General features: G+C 46.0%; 1 protein-coding gene across 3 annotated transcripts in view; it reads left to right on the top strand.

The window, feature by feature from the left end:
* Window positions 1-18,194, top strand: part of MAP3K13 (mitogen-activated protein kinase kinase kinase 13) — a 78,268-nt gene that overhangs the window by 26,265 nt on the left and 33,809 nt on the right. For all 3 annotated transcript variants that reach the window (XM_075004390.1, XM_075004392.1, XM_075004389.1), the window contains exon 4: window positions 15,757-16,319. In XM_075004390.1, the coding sequence (XP_074860491.1) occupies window positions 15,830-16,319 (490 nt within the window). In that variant the 5' untranslated portion in view covers window positions 15,757-15,829. The remainder of the gene's footprint in view (window positions 1-15,756; window positions 16,320-18,194) is intronic.

Raw genomic sequence — 18,194 nt, 5'->3', positions numbered from 1 at the left:
AGCGCAGGAATTCACAACAGCCCCCCGGGCTAGGTGCCTAGGTGTTTTCAAAGTCTGCTGAAACCAGGGCAAGAGGCCAGTTAAGTTGAAACTGAGGGGGCACAATCCTGGTGAAGTGGAGACTGCTATAGTCTGGCCCAGGGGTGAGCAAACTTTTTATATGGAGCCTCACTTTTTGTCCCTGCAATTGGCAGGGTCCCCCAACCTGTCTAATGTAATCCAAATCAATGGAAATTTTGGTTATGTTCAGATGAAGTAAACAAAACCAAAACCCATTCAGCAGGTGTAAGAATGTAAAAACTTCATTAATCAGCATATAAAATGTGAATGCACATACATAAAATCAGTAACATACAGATGAGTCTGAGATCCAGCAGTTGATCGTCCTGTATCCCCCTCATCAAATGTCATCCTCCCCCCGACTGTGTGCACCCCTCCTCTGGTCCCTTCTCCCCAGTAACACTTTAGTGTTCAGCCTGGCAAGAGTTAGATGACATGGGCTGGAAATCTCAAGACAGTTCTCGTGACGTCGAGCCCTTGAAGAGAGAGGTGTTTCTCAACCTAAAAGCTAACTTGTATTTTGATCCCGGAAGTTCATAATCAGGAAGTTAATTTGCATTTTGTTCAGCCAAGGTGGCATGCTAGCTCTGTGCAATTTGAGTACACACCCAAAAGCCAAACTGAATAGTTCTTTCACACCACCACTTTTGTGATTTGTGCACGGCTGTGTGTGATATTTTATCATAAGTAATGGCTGTGTTTTTTCACAGCGAGATAGTCTCTGAGGTGCTACTGTATAAGATGTGATCCACAGTATGAGAAAGATTGAAATTTCTGTTTACGGATTAGGCTGCAGGTCATTCTCCTATCATCCAGGAAAAGGAGGTATGACTGTAGATATTCAGAATTATAGCAACTTTATGGAGGCCACAAAGCTGGATTTTACTACAGCTTATTAGCTGAGAAGATACTGCTTAATTTGGTAAACCTGACAATGGCATAAACTGCATGCTTTAATGTCCACATCATTTCTAGGGTATGCCGCATGGTCTGTGCTATGTTATGTGTCTGCCTGTGCAGGTCAGGATGTGTATTGTTGGGTTTTGCCAATAGAATAAGCTCAAGACGAATTTTTTTCTCTCTGTCACTACTGGGGCTGTCTAATTGGGAATCCAGGACGGAGTGCGTTCTGCCCTCCTGTTCAGAAATGGGTCTGCCTTTGACGCACGTGTGGTCAATTTGCTGTGATTGTGCCTAGAGTCCAGGATGTGCCTTGCATGTTTAAAATCAGGCTCACTTAGATTTTCAGCCTCTTAATTTCCAGATTTCAGTCAGTCCTTTTGTGTTGCTGTAATATAGATTTGTGTTGGGTGGTTTTCTCTTTGTTGTATTGGTGCTTTTTGCACTATTGATCTGACACAAAGCCTCTCTGTATGCTTGCTGTTACCTTCCAATATATGGTTATATTTTGGTTTAATTTATAATTCCTGGGGCCTGTAATCCTTAAGAAAAAGCCAGATAGTAAGTCCTTTTTCTGCTTACCAAATACATTTTGTTCATGTAACAGATGGTGGCTATTTGGACGTGCTTTTGCCATACAGGGCATATGGCTGGACAGAAACTCATAAGTCACTAATTGGAATTATAGCTTCTGTTCCTTTCGACAGAATGGCAGCAATGACGATGTTTTTTAACAAATTCCTGTAGCGTGTCCCTAAATCATTAACAATGACATTTTCATTATCTTCCTTCCCCCCCTGCACACATGCGTCCCTCCCAGCTGTCTCATATGCCTGTGAGGCTGTTGCAGAGATCTGATTGGTGAGCTCTGTTTATTCTGGGACCAGATTCTTCTAAAAGAAGGCAGGCCATAGCTGCCTGACGCTGGTTGGCTGTCCCCCTCTGATTCCCCCCCCCCCCGCCCCTGCTTCCTACACCACTGAAAGCCCTGTGCTGAATCCTAACGCGGCCCGATTTACATCCATTCATGAATCTGTGACGTCAGCAAGCTTCTGGGTTCCTTTTGCAGCGGGCTGCAGGATTGTGTGGGTGGAATTTCCTTTGATTTTTTTGCAAAGCTTTGTTATGTTGCATCTTTTTTATACCAAGGAAATGGACCATCGTGTGTAGGAATTCTCCATCCTTGTAAGTATTTCACCAAATGCTGTGCGTGTAATGGCCAGTGTTACCTTCTCATTGATTTCAGAAGGGCAGATGGATGGTGTATTTGTGATGTGGAGAGAGAGGGGGGTGGGAATAATGCTGAGGGAGAGGCGGGGAGAGAAATCTGAAACCATATTTTAGCCAAGCTGAAGTTGACAGCTGGTTTTCCTTTTGCTTGTCTGCATGGTAGGTATGGGGATTTTTCACTGACAGTCTCATTTCTTCCTTGTGCTCCCAGTGCCAGCCTTTTAAATGGGGGGTGGGGAGAACATCAGTCAGGAGTGGCTGTATGAAATGATGGATATTGGGGTATTCAGGGAACAACAGAAGAATTACCAGAGACAGATGAGGAAAAGCAGAGCTGGCCTTTTATCTGCTGGGCCAATGTCATCTTTCCTTTCCATTGCCTTGTCAGCAGTTTTGCTCTCCTGTTTTTATAGAAATGGATAATTTGAGAGATTTTAGGAAGAATGAGGTAACTGGTATAATGGTTAATATTTTGACTATAATTTTGTCCTTTCTTAAATAGCATCTTTTCGATATTTGCTTCTTATTCTGGATATCGACTTATGGCCGGATTCTTACGTTGCGTAGCATCTCATTTGGGAGTAGTCCCGATGCAGTCAGTGGTGCTACTCACTCAGGGATAGACTGATGCTCTTGCTCACGTGAATTGTGCTCCGTATCACAACTAATTCCAATGAAGTCAATGCGGTGATATTTGTGGCAAGGTGCTAGTGGCTGTAAGGAAATCCGCCACCTGCTTGTGATGTGCAAATCAGTGGAAAGGTGAACACCTGAATGTTTAGTTTGAAGGAGGCAGTGTCACAGCCATACCTAATGGACCAGCTAATTTTAGCTACGATGAGTCCTTATGGTGTCAGAAAGTTGAAGGGAAGTGGGTTTTTATACTTCCCTGAAGTGACAAATCCAAATGAGAACATCTGATGATACGGTAAAGATCAAAAACCGAGGAAAATAAAAGCGCTGTCAGGTACATTTTGCAGAAAAAGTTCTCTATACAGCCACTAGGCACACCCCACCTGGAACGTCATGCGCTGCTGACAGGTTGCAGTTGTTGAAAAGTTCAGGAATTAAACTAATCTGTGTGCTCATAGTAGCTTCATTGATAAAATATTCCTTTTGTTAGAATTTCCACAACTAGGAAACTTTCAGAGAAAGCAGGAGGTCCTCTTGGATCTGCATGTGTCGGCTTTTCAAAATATCAATGGACAGTGCAGCCCAATTTGAGCCTTGGTAGGCACTTAATTTGGGGCGGGGGTGCTCATCGCATTGCCAATGAAACAAAAAAGCAGTCCTGTAGCACTCTGAATTTTCCAGATCTGAAGAAGTGGGTCTGTCCCACGAAAGCTCATCATCCAATAAATTATTTTGTTAGTCTTTAAAGTGCTACAGGACTGCTGTTTTGTTTTGTGACGATACAGACTAATATGGCTTCCTCTCTGTGCTCATTACCGATGGGTCATTTTGTATTCTGTGCTGTACTGCACAGGTCCATTTTGGTCAATTTTGTGGCTGTAGGCTTTTAAAAGTAATAAATTTCATTATTTCCAATATTTGTCTGAAATTTCACAGATTTGTAATTGTAGGGATTATGAGCCAAAAAGAAGCTGGGCGGCAGTCACAAGGTTGTTGTAGGAGGGGTTGCAGTATCACTACCCTTACTTTTGTGATGCTCCCTTCAAACCTGGGCTCTTGGTCAGCAGCCACCCCTCTCTTGCCACCCAGCCCTAAAAGCAGTGCAGAAGTAAGGTTAGCAATACCATGCCCTGCCCCACAAATAACCCCGTCAACCCCTCTTCCCCCCAGCAATTTCCTTTTGGGTCATGACCTTCATTTTAGAAATGCTGTTCTCCCCCAGGAAGTCAGCGAAGCACACAAAAAACAGATTGCGTGAACTGTGACCCGCTTTTCATGGCCTTGGATTTGGTAGAGCCTTATTCCGTGGGTAGATCGGATAAAAGGCCTGGCCTTGGATAATCTTTGGTTTACATTTCCCTTTGTCCCATCCTGACTGAGTATCTTTGTTTGTCACTGTTCTGTGTTGTTCTTCAGTTTAGACAGTCACACCTACAGCTGAGAATTGTTTCATTTTTCTTTCTTTCTTTTTTTAAAGTGTCTTGCTTTGCTATTTTTTGTTCTCTTTTGGAATTTAGTTGGCAAATGGATGATCCCATATTTCTCTCTAGTGGCCTGGAAAATTTAGGAATAATTTGTAAATTACTACATAGCCACAATATGTTTCAGTGGTTAAAACAAATCCTACTGGTTAGAGTTGGGTACTGCTCTCGGTAGTAATAATGTGAAAATGGATTGGAGCAGTCCATGTTTGCGTATCGATGATTTCCATGGCAAATCTGCTAAGTGCACAATGATCAGATTGCAGCAGTTTGAGCTTGGAAGGAGCCCACAAGTTCTGGGAGTATTCTCTCTTTAGGCATATGGAATGCTCAGAAATGGTGGATTCTGATGTTGTAAAAGAAAGACTTAAAGCACTGTAAGGGGAAAGAGGAGTTTACTTATTAGCCAAACCAATTCCAACTGGGCTCTTTCCACTTCTCACATCACCTCTGGTAATAAAAGATCTGGTGGCGCACACTAAACCCTGGTGTCTATGCTGCAGCAGGGACCGTGCTTCACAGTGTAGGCAGACAAATGCATGCTAGCTCTGCTTAGGTTGCTGTGCTAAAAATAGCAGTGTGGCCTACTACAGGCAGTGGCTCAGACTAGCTACCAGAGTGTACCCCAGTCCCCCGGGATATACGCTCCAATGATTAGCCTAGCCTGCTGCCAGTGCAGCTAACACTACACTGCTGTTTTTTAGGGAGCTAGGTTTAAGCAGAGCTAGTGCATGTCTGCCTGAGGCTGAGAGGCACTCTTTGTTGCTGTCAGTGGGTTTGCATGGTTATAATTAAGTGGAACGTTTTATAGAATTCTCCTGATGGCTATGCAGATTTAAACAGGATAGAACTGGGCTGGCCAACCTTTTTGCGTCAGGGGCCATGTGGAAATGTTTACAGTGTTCCAGGGGCTGAGCACCAAATAGCGTATTCATTCAAAACAGAAAAATGCAGCATAAATTGATGTTTAATTGCTTTAAGACGAGGGTCTGCAACCAAAATATCAAGAGGAGACACTTTTTCACATTGAGTCATGAAATCAATAATCCAGGAGCCACAATACACATGAATAAGAGACCGTCCTTAATAAACAGCATCACCTCTATTTTAAGAGCAGTGCAAGCGATGATTTGTACCAGTTAGAAAGTTATCTCCAGCTCCAGGTTTTCCCCCATCCATCCCCAGGCTTAACCCCTTTCAGCCCCAAACCTGCCCCCCCCATCTCTAGGCTTTCTGCTAGAGCCCCCAAATCCGCCTCCCCGTCCCCAGGATTAACCCGCCTCTGCTGACAAGCTCCTCCAGCTGTGCGTGCTGCCGCTGCTTCTCCATGGTCCGTTCCTCCCCTCCCCCCGCCTCCTCAGCAGGGCTGCACAATTCCAGTGGGGCAGATTCAGCTGCCCCTTCCCCAGCTCTCCTGCTCACTTCTTCCCTCACCTGCAGCATGGACAGCTCCCTGCCTTGCCGCACTGAAATAATGGAACTCAATTTAATTGGTTTAATGGCCAGATCCCTCCCGCCGCCCTGCTGGCCATTAAACCAATGAAATTTGGTTCCATCATTTCAGCCGAGGCAGGGCAGGGAGCCGCGTACCTAACTGCAGTCGCTGTGGTGAAATGGTGCCACTGTCGCAGGGGCTTCCCAGGATAAAAATGCTTGGTGGGCTGGATTCTGGCCCACAGGCCACATGTTGGCCACTCTTTGGCTAGAAAAGTGGCAGATACTCTGTTTTGTCATTTTTATAAAGAGATGTGATGCTCAGGGAGCAGGTCTGATATGAAAAAAGTTCCACTTTCATATTCTCTTTCGGAGTGGAACTGCACTTTAAATCAAAATAACAAATTTTGGGAGGTGCTTCTTGTACAGACTCAGTGACTTAAAAGAGTGTTTCCCGAAGTGTGGTACGCGAGAGGTTTCAAGGGAGAGAATATTACTAAAGATCGGGGGTAAGCACTGGAACGGCACTGGGAGAGGGGGCATGTGGACAAGGCCCAAGGTTCGAAAGGGGTACGCCCATGTGGAAAGTTTAGGAAACACTGGCTTAGAAGTTAGCGCTTCAGTTTGGGTGATCAAGACGTGTCTCCATTATATCCTGACTTCAGCATCTGCGGTGAAGCTGTGGTTGCTTGAGTTGGTGAATCCTTCCATTTTATGGTCAACAGCTGCCAGCTTGGTGTTGGAAGATGAGCATCCAGTGAGCTTAGATGGGGAAGGGAGCAGGAGCTCGTGAAGTCAATTAGGGTGAGGATTCTTTCCTTCTGCATGGAGCTGGGTTTGAGGAATGGGAGCCTCTGTCCTCCCTGGGCATGGAGTGGTGGCCTTCCCACATCCAGTCAGCTGATATTGTACCTCCAGAACTCTGTGGAGGAGAGGGGATGGAAGCATGCCAGGCTGGACTGGTTTAGCACAGCCCTAGCGCAGTTATTATAATAATGCTTAGCTCTTACCTAGCCCTTTCCGTCACAGCATGGGTTGGCAGCAGCAGCCAAAATATAACTATTCGGGATGAGGCGAGGAGGGCCTAGTAGTCTTTGAGGTTCTCCGCAGGGGGTTGTATGGTCCGGCTCATGGAAGAGATCGGTGGGGGTGATTAGGTGGTCTCATTTCTGCCCTTGCAGTCTCTGAAACTTTCTCTACTTTGCTTTTACTTGAACCCCTACCTGGTCACGGCAGTTCAAGTAGATTAAGGGTAGGACTGGGAACCAGCAAGTGCCAAATTTTACTCCCACACCTGATACTGTCTCAGTGCCTGTGCTTACATCAGGGAATTATTCTTTCCTACCTTTGTAGGTCTGTTGCTGCGATTAACATGTAGAATACAAAAAAGTACTGAGTATTATTATGGTAAATTGCATGCAGATGGTGTCCGTAAGTGGTCCCTTCTCTGGGTGCTGCAGTTTGCTCAGTCCCCATGGAATTACGCACAATCCAGTAGTACCATTTGCTTTTGTACAACTGTTGAGTAGTTACAGAGAGGGAGCTGTGCTAGTCTGTACTCCAGCAAAACAAAATAGCAGAACTGTAGCACTTTAAAGACTAAGAAAATGATTTAATTGGTGAGGATCTAATGAAGTGTGGGTCTGTCCCATGAAAGCTTGTCACCGAGTAAATCATTTTTCTTAGTCTTTAAAGTTCTACAGTTCTGTTAGTCTGTACTCCAACAAAACAAAATAATACAGCTAACTCTCTGTTACTATTCAATATGCAAGCGGCTACACTTAGCCGTTTGGAATGGAGATCTATCAACTATATGAAAAAAAACTCAGGATCTGATGACGTGGGTCTGTCCCGCAAAAGCTCATCACCGAACAAATCATTTTGCTAGTCTTTGAAGTGTTACGGTTCTACTATTTTGTTTAGTGGTTGTAATACTTAACACTTACATAGCTCTGAAAGGCTACGTCTACACAACTGAGTTATTCTGCGATAACAGGTATTATTTCGAAATAAGGTGTTTAGTGTCTATGCTATGCACGTGCTATTTCAGAATAAATTTGCAACAGTGGGTGTGTTATTTTGAAATCGGTAACCTATTTCCTGTTTCGAAATATCTTATTTTGAAATACCTCCGAAATGTAACCGTAGCTTAAGTGTCCTGTGTACCATTTTGACTCTACCCTAGAACCAAGGTTAGACATGTAAGTGAATTCATCTGAGACTTTTCCTGGTTCAGAGTTTACCAAGAACCACTTAGGGTTTGTCTCCATTGTAACTTTCTCATTCAGGTTTGACAAAACAGACCCCCCCCCTGCCTCCCCCCAGCATAGGAAGTTACCGTACTGTGTAGTGTCAGAGTAAATAGGCTCCCAGGCTTTGTGGAGGTGGTTTACCTAGAGAGAGCTCTCTCTGCGCTGCAGGCAGGACCACACGGTGACCATGGCCCTTGTCCCATCTTGTGCTGAAGCCCAATCCCTTCACCTCCCTGCTTCTAGCATTAGTTGTCCAGCACGTGATGCCACTGACCAAACCTGTGGAGGTCGGCTCTATAGCAGGCTAGCTAGGGGTAACGCTGAGTACAGACCGAACAAAAATCCGGCACGGAGCTTGACTTCCTGATTAATGCCAGTGTCGGCCCACCACCGACTCTTCGGTCATGCCAGCGGATTCTTACAGATCGTTTTCCGTGGTGTGGTGGCGGGTGAGTTTTTGTTGCTGGGCTACGTCTGTGCTACCACTTGTCAGCAAAACTTGTGTCTCGTAGGGGTCTGAAGAAACAGACCTCAGTGTAACACGTTTTGCTAACGTGAGAGGTAGCGTGCACAGAACTGTGGTGTCAGCAGAGCTTCCCCCTCCCCGAACGTAGCTACTGCCGCTCAGCGGGAGTAGTGTAATCACACCAACAGGCGTCCTGTCTCCCTTTGGCGTCAAGCAGCTACACGAGAATCTTCCAGTGGTGCAGCTGTGTCAGTCCAGCTGTACCTCTGCGGAGCCGGTAGCACACACGCCGCCTGAGTACTGACAGGGAGCCATTTCATTAATGAGGCACCGTCGCCAAAGCTCGAAGCAGCTCTTTTGTGTCTGCGCCAGAGTCCATCGCAGCTTTACTGCTCTCTCCAGCTGAGGGCTGTCAAAAAGGAGCACAGGTTCCTAAATCTCTGGCTTCCACTGGTGCTGCCTGAGCTCCTGCTGGAGAGGGACAAGCCAGGTGTAAATGGCCGTCATACAGTGGCATGGCTGAAAGCCGCCAGTGTAAGCAGGGTCTGAATGAGCTGCGTGGGCGAGGGGAGACTTCAGGAGCAGACCATGTTTGCATAGACCAGGGGTCAGCAACCTTTCCGAGGCGAAGGGCTGGAACTTTGACCTTCTGACTTCCATGTGCTGTCCGAGGGCTGACGATGCTTTTTAAAGTCAGTAGTAGTCCTACTGACCACGCCTTCATTAATGAATACGATGCAGCGCTTCACCAGTTAGGTGGTGGGTGGTAGCGTTAGCTGGTCTTTTGTTAATCCACAGGTGGCTGGCTTTGAGTAAGCCCCCTGGCTGCATGAGGATGAAAATTGGAGGGCATGCCCCTCTTGGCACCCGGGCTGGCTGTTGGCTGACCCCTAGCATAGACACTCCTGCTCTGCCTAGGTGCTCAGCACGTTCTGTTTTGTAAAATGGCAACCGACACAGCTCCCGTCTCCCTCTACTGCTCCCCGCTCCCAGCCCAGAGTTCGGAGGTGCGCTCAATGGTTTGCTTCCAACTGGGGCAGGAAGGGGGAGAAATACCTCTGCTGTTCCCGGTGCATTTGCCTCCCAGCCACTGCTGCCTGTCCATGAGGTGCTGCCCCGCAAGGCAGCTCTTGGGGATTTCAGCGGGCAGTGGGGGACCTTGCTGACCATTCAGTTTCTGTACCAGCTTTCACTGCGACACTGTCTGCACACACAGGTGTAAGTTTATTCTCCAAGACTCGCTTGGCAGTGATGTCAGCTCTAGGAATTACCAGACAGAAAGCAGTATTGGAGAGGGAGCCATGTTAGTCTGTAGCTTCGAGAGCAAGAAGAAGTCTTGTGGCACCTTATAGATTAACAGATATTTTGGAGCATAAGCTTTCATAGGCAAAGACCCACTTCATCTGATGGGAGGGGTATTAAAGGGGGTTTCAGAGGGGTATTTAAAGAGTGGGGTCCCAGTAAAAGGGAGGGCCAGAGCTGACAAGGTCTGTTCAGCAAGGTGGAAATGGCCCAGTATCAATAGTACTTATCAAAAGAGTTAAAAACAAGTTAGATCAGACGGGGGGATGTGAGCTTTTGTCAGAGTCTAATGGGGAGCTATTAACACCCAGGGCAGAGAAGCTGTTTTTGTAAGCTGCGAGCCACTCCCAGTCTGTTTAATCCGTGGTTAATGGAGTCAAATTTGCAAATAAATTGCAGCTCAGAGATTTCTCTTTCCATTTGATTTTTGAAATTTCTTTGTTTCAGGACACTCAGTGGCAGATTTAAGGGCAACACTCATGCATCTAATGAAGCGGGACTTTGCCCACGAAAGCTTATGATGTAAAATATCTGTTAGTCTACAAGGTGCCAGAGGACTTCTCGTTGTTCTCTAAACAGAAACCAGGGCTCTCGCCTGAGTCCACTCAGCTCTCGCTTTATATGAGGCCGGTCGGATGGTGTTTAGGATACAGGAAGTGAGTCCAGCCCATTGCATGTCAACAACTGCCCCTTGCTTAGCAAGTGAGGTTCAGCCGTGGGTGACCTCTCCCTCTGGGCCTGCTGAGCACAGTTCTTCTGCCCTTTACTCATACGTTAAAGATAACGTTTGCGTCCCTATGCTCGCGTAGTAGAGTGATTCGTCACCCAGAGCCTGCCAAACTTGATCATGTGGGCAAAGCAGCTCCATCTGCCGTGTGCCTTAGCAGACTGGGCGTGTCTAGATGAGAATGGTGTTAATGCGATCCTATGACTCGGCAAAGAGTGCTAGAGAGTCCGCTGGGGCAAATCAGGCTGCTTAGTGGCAGTAACTCGGTATCTTTTTATAATGAGATTAGACGTTTGGCTGATAAAAGTAATGATATTGGTATAATAGACTTCTGTAAAGCCTTTCACTTGGCCCAGCATGCTGCTTTGATTAAAAAACTGGAAAGATGTAAAATTAACGTAAGAACATAAGAATGGCCATACTGGGTCAGACCAGTATGGCTTACATTAACGTGGCTTACATTAAATAGATTAAAAGCCGCCTTGCTCGGGTTTTGCTGGACAATGAGTGAAAACAAATGTTGACTAATGAGAGACAAGTACGGTGTGTCCACATGAGTTACTTAAGACTATATAAAACAGGAAAAAGAAAAAAAAGAAAACTTAGAGGAAAAAATCACACGTGGTCTTGTAAATAATTAGTTAATAGATAAGTGATAAGTTTGCTACTGGGCTTTTGTTTACTAGTGTAGCCTGTGGACCATTGAGGACTTCTTTATGTATTGTGTATGTGTTAATCAATGTATATAAATCTCATTTAAATGTCTGTGCTTCTGGGGTTGTGGTAAATCCGCTGTGCCTGCCCTGCTGCATTTGAATTTGATCACCTGAGGTTGCATCTGCACTCCAACAGAAAGTCATCTTAAGTTCCACAACTCCAGCGACACGCATGGTGTGACTGGATTCGAGGTGCCTTTAGGTTGTTACCCTGCTGTCTACTCTGCAGGAGAAATTCTTCTTATCCGGGGTAGCACAACAGATTCAATGTGAGCGGGATCAGCAGTCAATTGGGTAAGTGTTTTTTGACTAGCTCCTCTACATGGACTGCTGATGAATCAATCTCAGAGCCTTGATTCAGGCTGTAGTGTAGCGTTGCTATGTGTCTGTAGAGCAACCTCAGTGATAAGTTTTTGGATTCAAACCGAGTCACAGGGATTGGTTCTTGGCCCTGTCTCATTTAATCTTTTTGTTAACAACCTGAAAGAAAGCATAAATTCATCATTGATAAAATTTTGTAGATGACCCAGAAACTGGGGGAGTCATAAACAGTGAAGAGGATAGGTCACTGAGTCCAAGAAAACAGGATTGTTTGGTAAGCTGGGTGCAAGAAAACAATGTGTTTTTTATGGCTAAACATAAAAGTATACACCTAGGAACAAAGAACGCTGGCTATGGTTACAGGATGAGTCCCAGTTACGCTGGGAAGCAGTGACTCTGAAAAAGATTTGGTGTGTGGGGGGTGATGTTAGCTAGGTAGTTGAATGTGTGCTTCCACCACTACACTTTGGTCAAAATGGCAGATACAATCCTTAAATCCATAGAGAGGTTATTTTACCTCTATATTTGGCATGCTAGATGACTGCAACCGGTTCTGCTGACCGCAGTTCTAGAAGGATGGTAAATTGGAAGAGAAGAGCCATGACAATGAGGAAAGGCTTGGAGAACATGCCTTTTTCTACTCCTGAAGGAACTCTGCGGCATGCAGAATTTTGCAGAAATGAACGTCTTGCAAGCAGAAGTTTCTTACCTCTGCAGAAAAGGCTGCAGTGTGGTGCTAGCTGGACTGGGCAGCGCCCAGCTCACGCGTAGATGAGACTGCCGGGGGAAGGAGCTGGGGGGTTCCTGGCTGCTGCAGTTCCAAGCAAGACCTGAGAGGAGACAGTGGCATGGAACCCTGGGACCCAAGATAAGGCTGTTTCCCTCCCTGGATCCTGGGCTGTGGAAGGAGGGCAGGAGGGTTGTCTGGGTTCTAGGCAGTGAGAGAGTGTAGGTGAGCAAAGGGCAGCCATGACTGGGCTTGATGGGGGTGTGGTATCTGGGTTGGGGGTGGCACCATGGCTGGGTTTGAGAGGCGGATGGGGGGAGTGAGTGAGGCGGGTTGTTGGTGTCTGTCCCCCTGGCTTGGCCTTGCGGGGTAGAAGGAGGTAGCGAAACAAACACTGAGTTCTCATGGGGTTGTCGCTGACTCTCCTCCTGCTGCAGAGGTTGCGTCTGTATCGTTTAACATGCTTACTGACAGGTATTTTGAAATAAATTACCAACGTAACTGAAACTGCTGTGATGATGTAGTGTGACTTTCCAATAATATTTGCAGAATTTTTCATGCTTTGGTGCAGAATACTTAGTGGTAGGCTTGGAAGCTCAATCTAATTAGCCTAACAAAGGAGAGACTTGGTTACAGCCCTTATGTGTCTACAGATGGCACAAATGTTAAATAATGGGCTCGTCAGACTAAAGTATACCATGATCCAGTGACGGGAAGGGGATACTGGGCAAATTCAAACAGGCAATAAGATGCAGATTGTTAACAGGGAGGCTAATTAACCACTGGAACAATTTACCAAGGGTTGTGATGGATTCTCTGTCATTTTTAAATTCAGATGGGATGTTTTTGTAAAAAAAAAGATCTGCTGTAAGACTGATTTGGGGGCATTCCTATTCGTGTGCTGCGCAGGAGGTCGCACTTCAATGATCGCAGAGGTCCCTGTGGCTTTGAAATGTATGAACCTATGAGCGTGGGGGGGTACAGTCTGGTGCTACTTTCCTAGAAGTGCTTTCTCCAGATGTCTGTCCTTCTCAGACATTTGACTTAAAGCCAAAAGTCAGTGTAACGCTTCTGAATTTTATTGACTTATTAATCAGTTTACGATTAGAATTAGGGAACAATAACATGTTGGCATCGGGGATGTTTGATTTAATCTTTTATGTAATCTCCTTTAGCTGTTTGAGCAAACCTGAGGTGCTTGCTGAAAGATTGTTTTTCCTTAATCCCTTGTTGGACATTTTTAGATCAGGCCTTCTCATAGGGAAAAGCAACCCCTAAGTTTAGGTGGTTTTCCAATGTAAAATATCCTTGTGATTTTTTTAAAAAGAAGCTCGAACACGTCAGTTGCTTGTCACAAGCTTTTGGAATTTGGTCAGGACTGAGTTCAGGCTTGAGCGAAAGATGAAATTGCCTCTCTTGCTTGCATGGCCAATAAATGCTGGGAGTCTGCCAAAATTCTAATGCAACAGGAGTTCATCTAAGGTCATGACTGTGCTGTCTGATGGTTCCAACAGCAACTGTTCTGGAAAACCTGGGAACAGCCTTTCTGAGAGGGAAAGAAAATGAGATGGACTCTTCCTGTCCATCTCCCCATACCCAAAACAAGCCCCAATGGCCAATCCCCTGTATGAGACCCTATTGTGAGCAAAGGCAGTTACCTGTAGCACAGGCTGTGCTGGTCAAAGTTCAAACCCTGCTGATGATACATGGTGGAGCTGTTAGAGGTACAACAAGTAAAATTTATTCTTTACTCTTTCGTTTTTAAGAAGCCCAAGGAAATGACCCAAATTTTTTTCTTTTTTAAAAAAAATAAAAAGCTACTTCAGTTGCAAAGTTAGGCAAAGCCAGAATTCAGGTTGCCTGTGATCTGAATTTGGCCTCCTGTGCTCAGCATTGTGATAGTTGTTGTTTTGTTACCTGATTACATATGATTTTTGTTACTTTCAAGTACTTGGTAACTTTAGCATCTTTCCAGTGCGTGTGTTTATACATAAAACTTTGTCTGTGTTCAGAGAAAGAATTAATAACAACGCCACCACTCCAGCTTTTAGACTTTCCCCAGTGGCATTCTTATAATTTTAATGTGCTACTGCCTCAGAGAGAGAGAGAACGAACAAATTCAGGGCTGCAGATTTTGTAACATCCTGGCATTTGCTATCTAAGACCATATTTAGTCACCTGAATAAGTGGTCTTGCTTTCAAAAGTAGGAACCACACAGTACCTCCCAGTAAGGTTCGGTAGCCTCCAAGCTCCGTTCCTGCCTTTTGGTGGCTGTTTTCAGACTTCAGGATCTTGTTCTTTGACTAGGCAAACTCCTCTGGCTTTTTAATCAAAAATCTGACATGTTGAAGTTGGGTGAGTCTTCCCACTAACTTCAGTGAGGTTTGGCTGGGTGCAGAGGAGGTGGAAGAAGCATTTGTGCCAGATGTCTGTACAGAAGAGGGAGCACCATTTTGTGTTATAGTCTGAATTCCTGGCTTGACCAGCCAAGGCTAATTAATTGCAGTCCCAGTGACTTACGCTACGTAAAGTTACTGACATGTCACTGGATGATCAGAGTAGTCTGGGGCTGGCCTGCCTCCTTGGAACCATGGATGTTCCGACAGTGCCCTGGGCCTGGAGCGCGTGCCAGGAAAGAGAGACCCTCTTACAGAGGATGTGCTCTCTGAGAAAGGGGGCTGTGTTACCAAACCAGCAGGAGAGAGACAGGGAGCTCAGAAGGAACCATAGTGAGCCTGAAATGTTGACCTATCAGACGCGGGGGGGGCTGTGTCTCAGGATTCTTGTTGCTTTGAAGGGCTCTCTAACTTCTAATGCTTTCAAGAGGAGAGTGACTGTGGTTAAGAAATTCCTTTGCCAACCTCGTGTTTCGTGCTGTGCTGCCCCATTGCCCCTGAAGGGGGTGAGTGATAAACCAGAGTGACTGCATCGCGGGGGAACTCTGGAGGAATGTATGCAAGTGACTGAGGAAGCTTGAGAGGTCTGAGGCATTGGTCTCATGGGTCTGGAGTGGCTGGACTATCCCAAGAGAAAGGCACAGGCTCTGTCCTACATAGCCAGAATCTTTACCCAGACTCAATGGACGTGGAAACACTTGAGAGCTGGCAGTTAGGGTCACTTAGAACAGACTGGGGCCTATGCAGAGGGGTAGTGGCCTGTTGCCAACATAGGGAAAGCAAGCGTTTTCTGGAAGAACGCTCATGTCACCCTTTGCCAGCTGTTTGTTTCCCAGAAAGACTCATGGTGAGTAACTCACATATGAGAGAGAGAGAGAGAGAGAGAGAGAGAACCATCCCATTGATGGTGTGCATCGAGTTAATAGTTCTAAGGAACAGATGTTGGTTAATTTCAATAATCATTTATCAAATGTCATTGGCCCTCCAGTTTTATAGTTAAACTCTTTTGTCGGGTGTTCTCCACAAAAGAGCACAGAGCAGAAATACCATGCAGTAGTGGCTAAGAAAGGCAAAAAAAAAAAAAAAAATTCTCGTTTTCTCTGATTCCAGGTGCTGGGGCCATCTGTCGCATCTGAGTTATGTATCCTTAGTTCTCTAAGCACCGTATCGGACTACCTGCTTCATGCACATGTACGGCATGATGGCCAATCCAAGTTGGCCTTCCTCTACAAGCCTGATGGCCAAAACTTTCAGTGAAGACAAAGACTTCAGTGGAATATCTGGTGGTCATGTACCCACTGGAAACCACCCTTCACCTGAGATCATAGAGGATGTGCGAGAGAAGGGCTTGCTTCAGGCAGATCTGATAGAAAATGCGGGCAGTCCAGTCACCACCGCAGTGTTGACCAGCATCAGTGAGGACTCTAGGGACCAATTTGAGAACAGTGTGCTGCAGCTGAGAGAACAGGATGAAGCTGAAACAGCCGTGCCTCAGGGTTACAGTAACATGAAGGATGGAGAGAATAACAGTGGGACAGATGACGTTAAAATCCAGTTCAGTCGCTCAGGCAGCGGGAGTGGTGGCTTTCTTGAGGGACTTTTTGGCTGTTTGAGGCCTGTATGGAACATCTTAGGGAAGGCATACTCCACTGACTACAAACTGCAGCAACAAGGTAAGCCTGGAGGGCATTTCTATTTCCCTTCATGTGTTTTTAAAAATGAGGCTGCTCAGAGCAGTGAAATGTTTCTCTGCTTTCCACGCAGCTGCTTGTCTGATACTCTCATACCCAACACACATGCTTGCATGGAGAATCATAGAATCCTAGGGCTGGAAGGGACCTCAGGAGGTCATTGTGTCCAGCCCCCTGCCTACAGCAGGATCAATCCTAACTAAAGAGAACGATCAGTCACTCCCTAGTGAACCACAAGCACAGAAATGTACAAACGAGAGGCGGGAAAAGACCCGTTATATGATCTACGCCATCCCCTGAACCGGGAGGTGGCAGACTTTGAAATTGAGACCGTTATTTAAATTAAATTGGTTGTGATTAGAGATCTACGGGGAACCTAAGGGACATAATCAAGCTAGGAGATTGGGCAGCGCATGGCAGAAGAAAAAGAACGTTGACAAATGCAAGGTAAGGTGTAAAGTGAGGGAGTAGATGTAACTGCTCACACAACTTCCACCGTACAATCTTAAAGCTGTATTTTCCTAGGCTGTAGGTATATGCTAGCGTTGTGTCCGGTCTGGTACTAAATGTCTGAGACACTAGGGCATCTGTTACTTCCCTGTGAAAACATTCCACAGCTTCATACATCTTGAATCAGGAAGACTTCCAGCATTTATTATTTTGCTCCTTCATTTTACCTGTCCTCTGTTGTTTTTTTTTTTTTTTTTTTTGGTCTTGGTGTTTACTCTTTTCTTATATTTGTGGACAGTTATCATGCCCTTCATCCTTTATTTAATTTTGACATAAAAGAGCAGGAAACCAAGAGGCAGTGTAAGAACAAATGGATTGCCAAAAATTGTGGATATCAGTGAGAATTGTTAATGTATGTTGCTGAGGTTATGAGCTTTAGACATCTGTATATTCTATCTTTAAAGGTAGAATCTGTCCCCAGCTTTGGGAGAGGTAAATTTTGTGGATTAGAAGCACAGGTTGTCATTTGAAATAGAGAAGTGTGACATGGTGAACTCACCCTGCACTGGACAGGGAAGAGTTAACTCCTTGCTCACTATGGGCAGAGGGAGCTGTGCCCCTGCATTTCTACTAGGCGTGTGTAAGAGGGAACAGCCCAGCTCAGTTTGGATGGAACAGGGAGAGTCCAGGTCCCCCTGCTTGGCTACCACCCTATCTCTCACAAACCCCAACTGGCCCGTAGGTCATATAGCCTAGTCCAGAGGGCTGCTCTATTGACTCTGTCCTCCAGGCCTTCAAAACCAGAGTATCTTTATGGGCTCTGGCTTCTAGGCCTCACTGCCCTGCAGATAAGGTTGCCCTGCACACACACCCCCCCACACCCCCATGTAGGTCACGCCACCCTGCCACTGTGTGGGTCAGGGTGATTATAGAATACAGTCATTGGGCCTTAGAGCCCTGCCAGTTGGAGCAACTGTACGGACTTCAGCCCTTAGATCTCACCGCCTAGAGTCAGAGGGCAGCTCAAAGGGTAAAGTGAATTCTGCCCGCACTGGATGGTGTCTCCCCCACCCGTCCCACATGGTGAAGAATGTGGGCACTGAACAGGGCTAGCTGAGAGGCCTCTGCTTATATTCCTGCTCTGGAGAAAGGAGTTTTTCTCTCTGGAGGCGGTTGTACTTGGCTGTCCAAAGGATTATCAGAGGTTTTTAAGTGTCTCATGGAAAGCTGATCACAGCACATGGCCAGCCAACAGATGTGTGAACCCATCTCCCAACAGCAACTCCCACAGGAGAGGATTGTGCAACAGGTGGCTCCTTGGTTATGGGCAGAGGGCAGTCCACCCACCATCAAGCAGGAACACGTCCCAGTTCCTTCTCACTCAGTCTCCCACCATGGTTTACCAAG

The sequence above is a fragment of the Carettochelys insculpta genome, chromosome 10 (assembly GCF_033958435.1).
Source record: "Carettochelys insculpta isolate YL-2023 chromosome 10, ASM3395843v1, whole genome shotgun sequence".
NCBI classification, from domain to species: Eukaryota; Metazoa; Chordata; order Testudines; family Carettochelyidae; genus Carettochelys; species Carettochelys insculpta.
The sequence above is the reverse complement of the archived record's forward strand: the minus strand, read 5'-3'. Positions and strand labels throughout refer to the sequence as shown.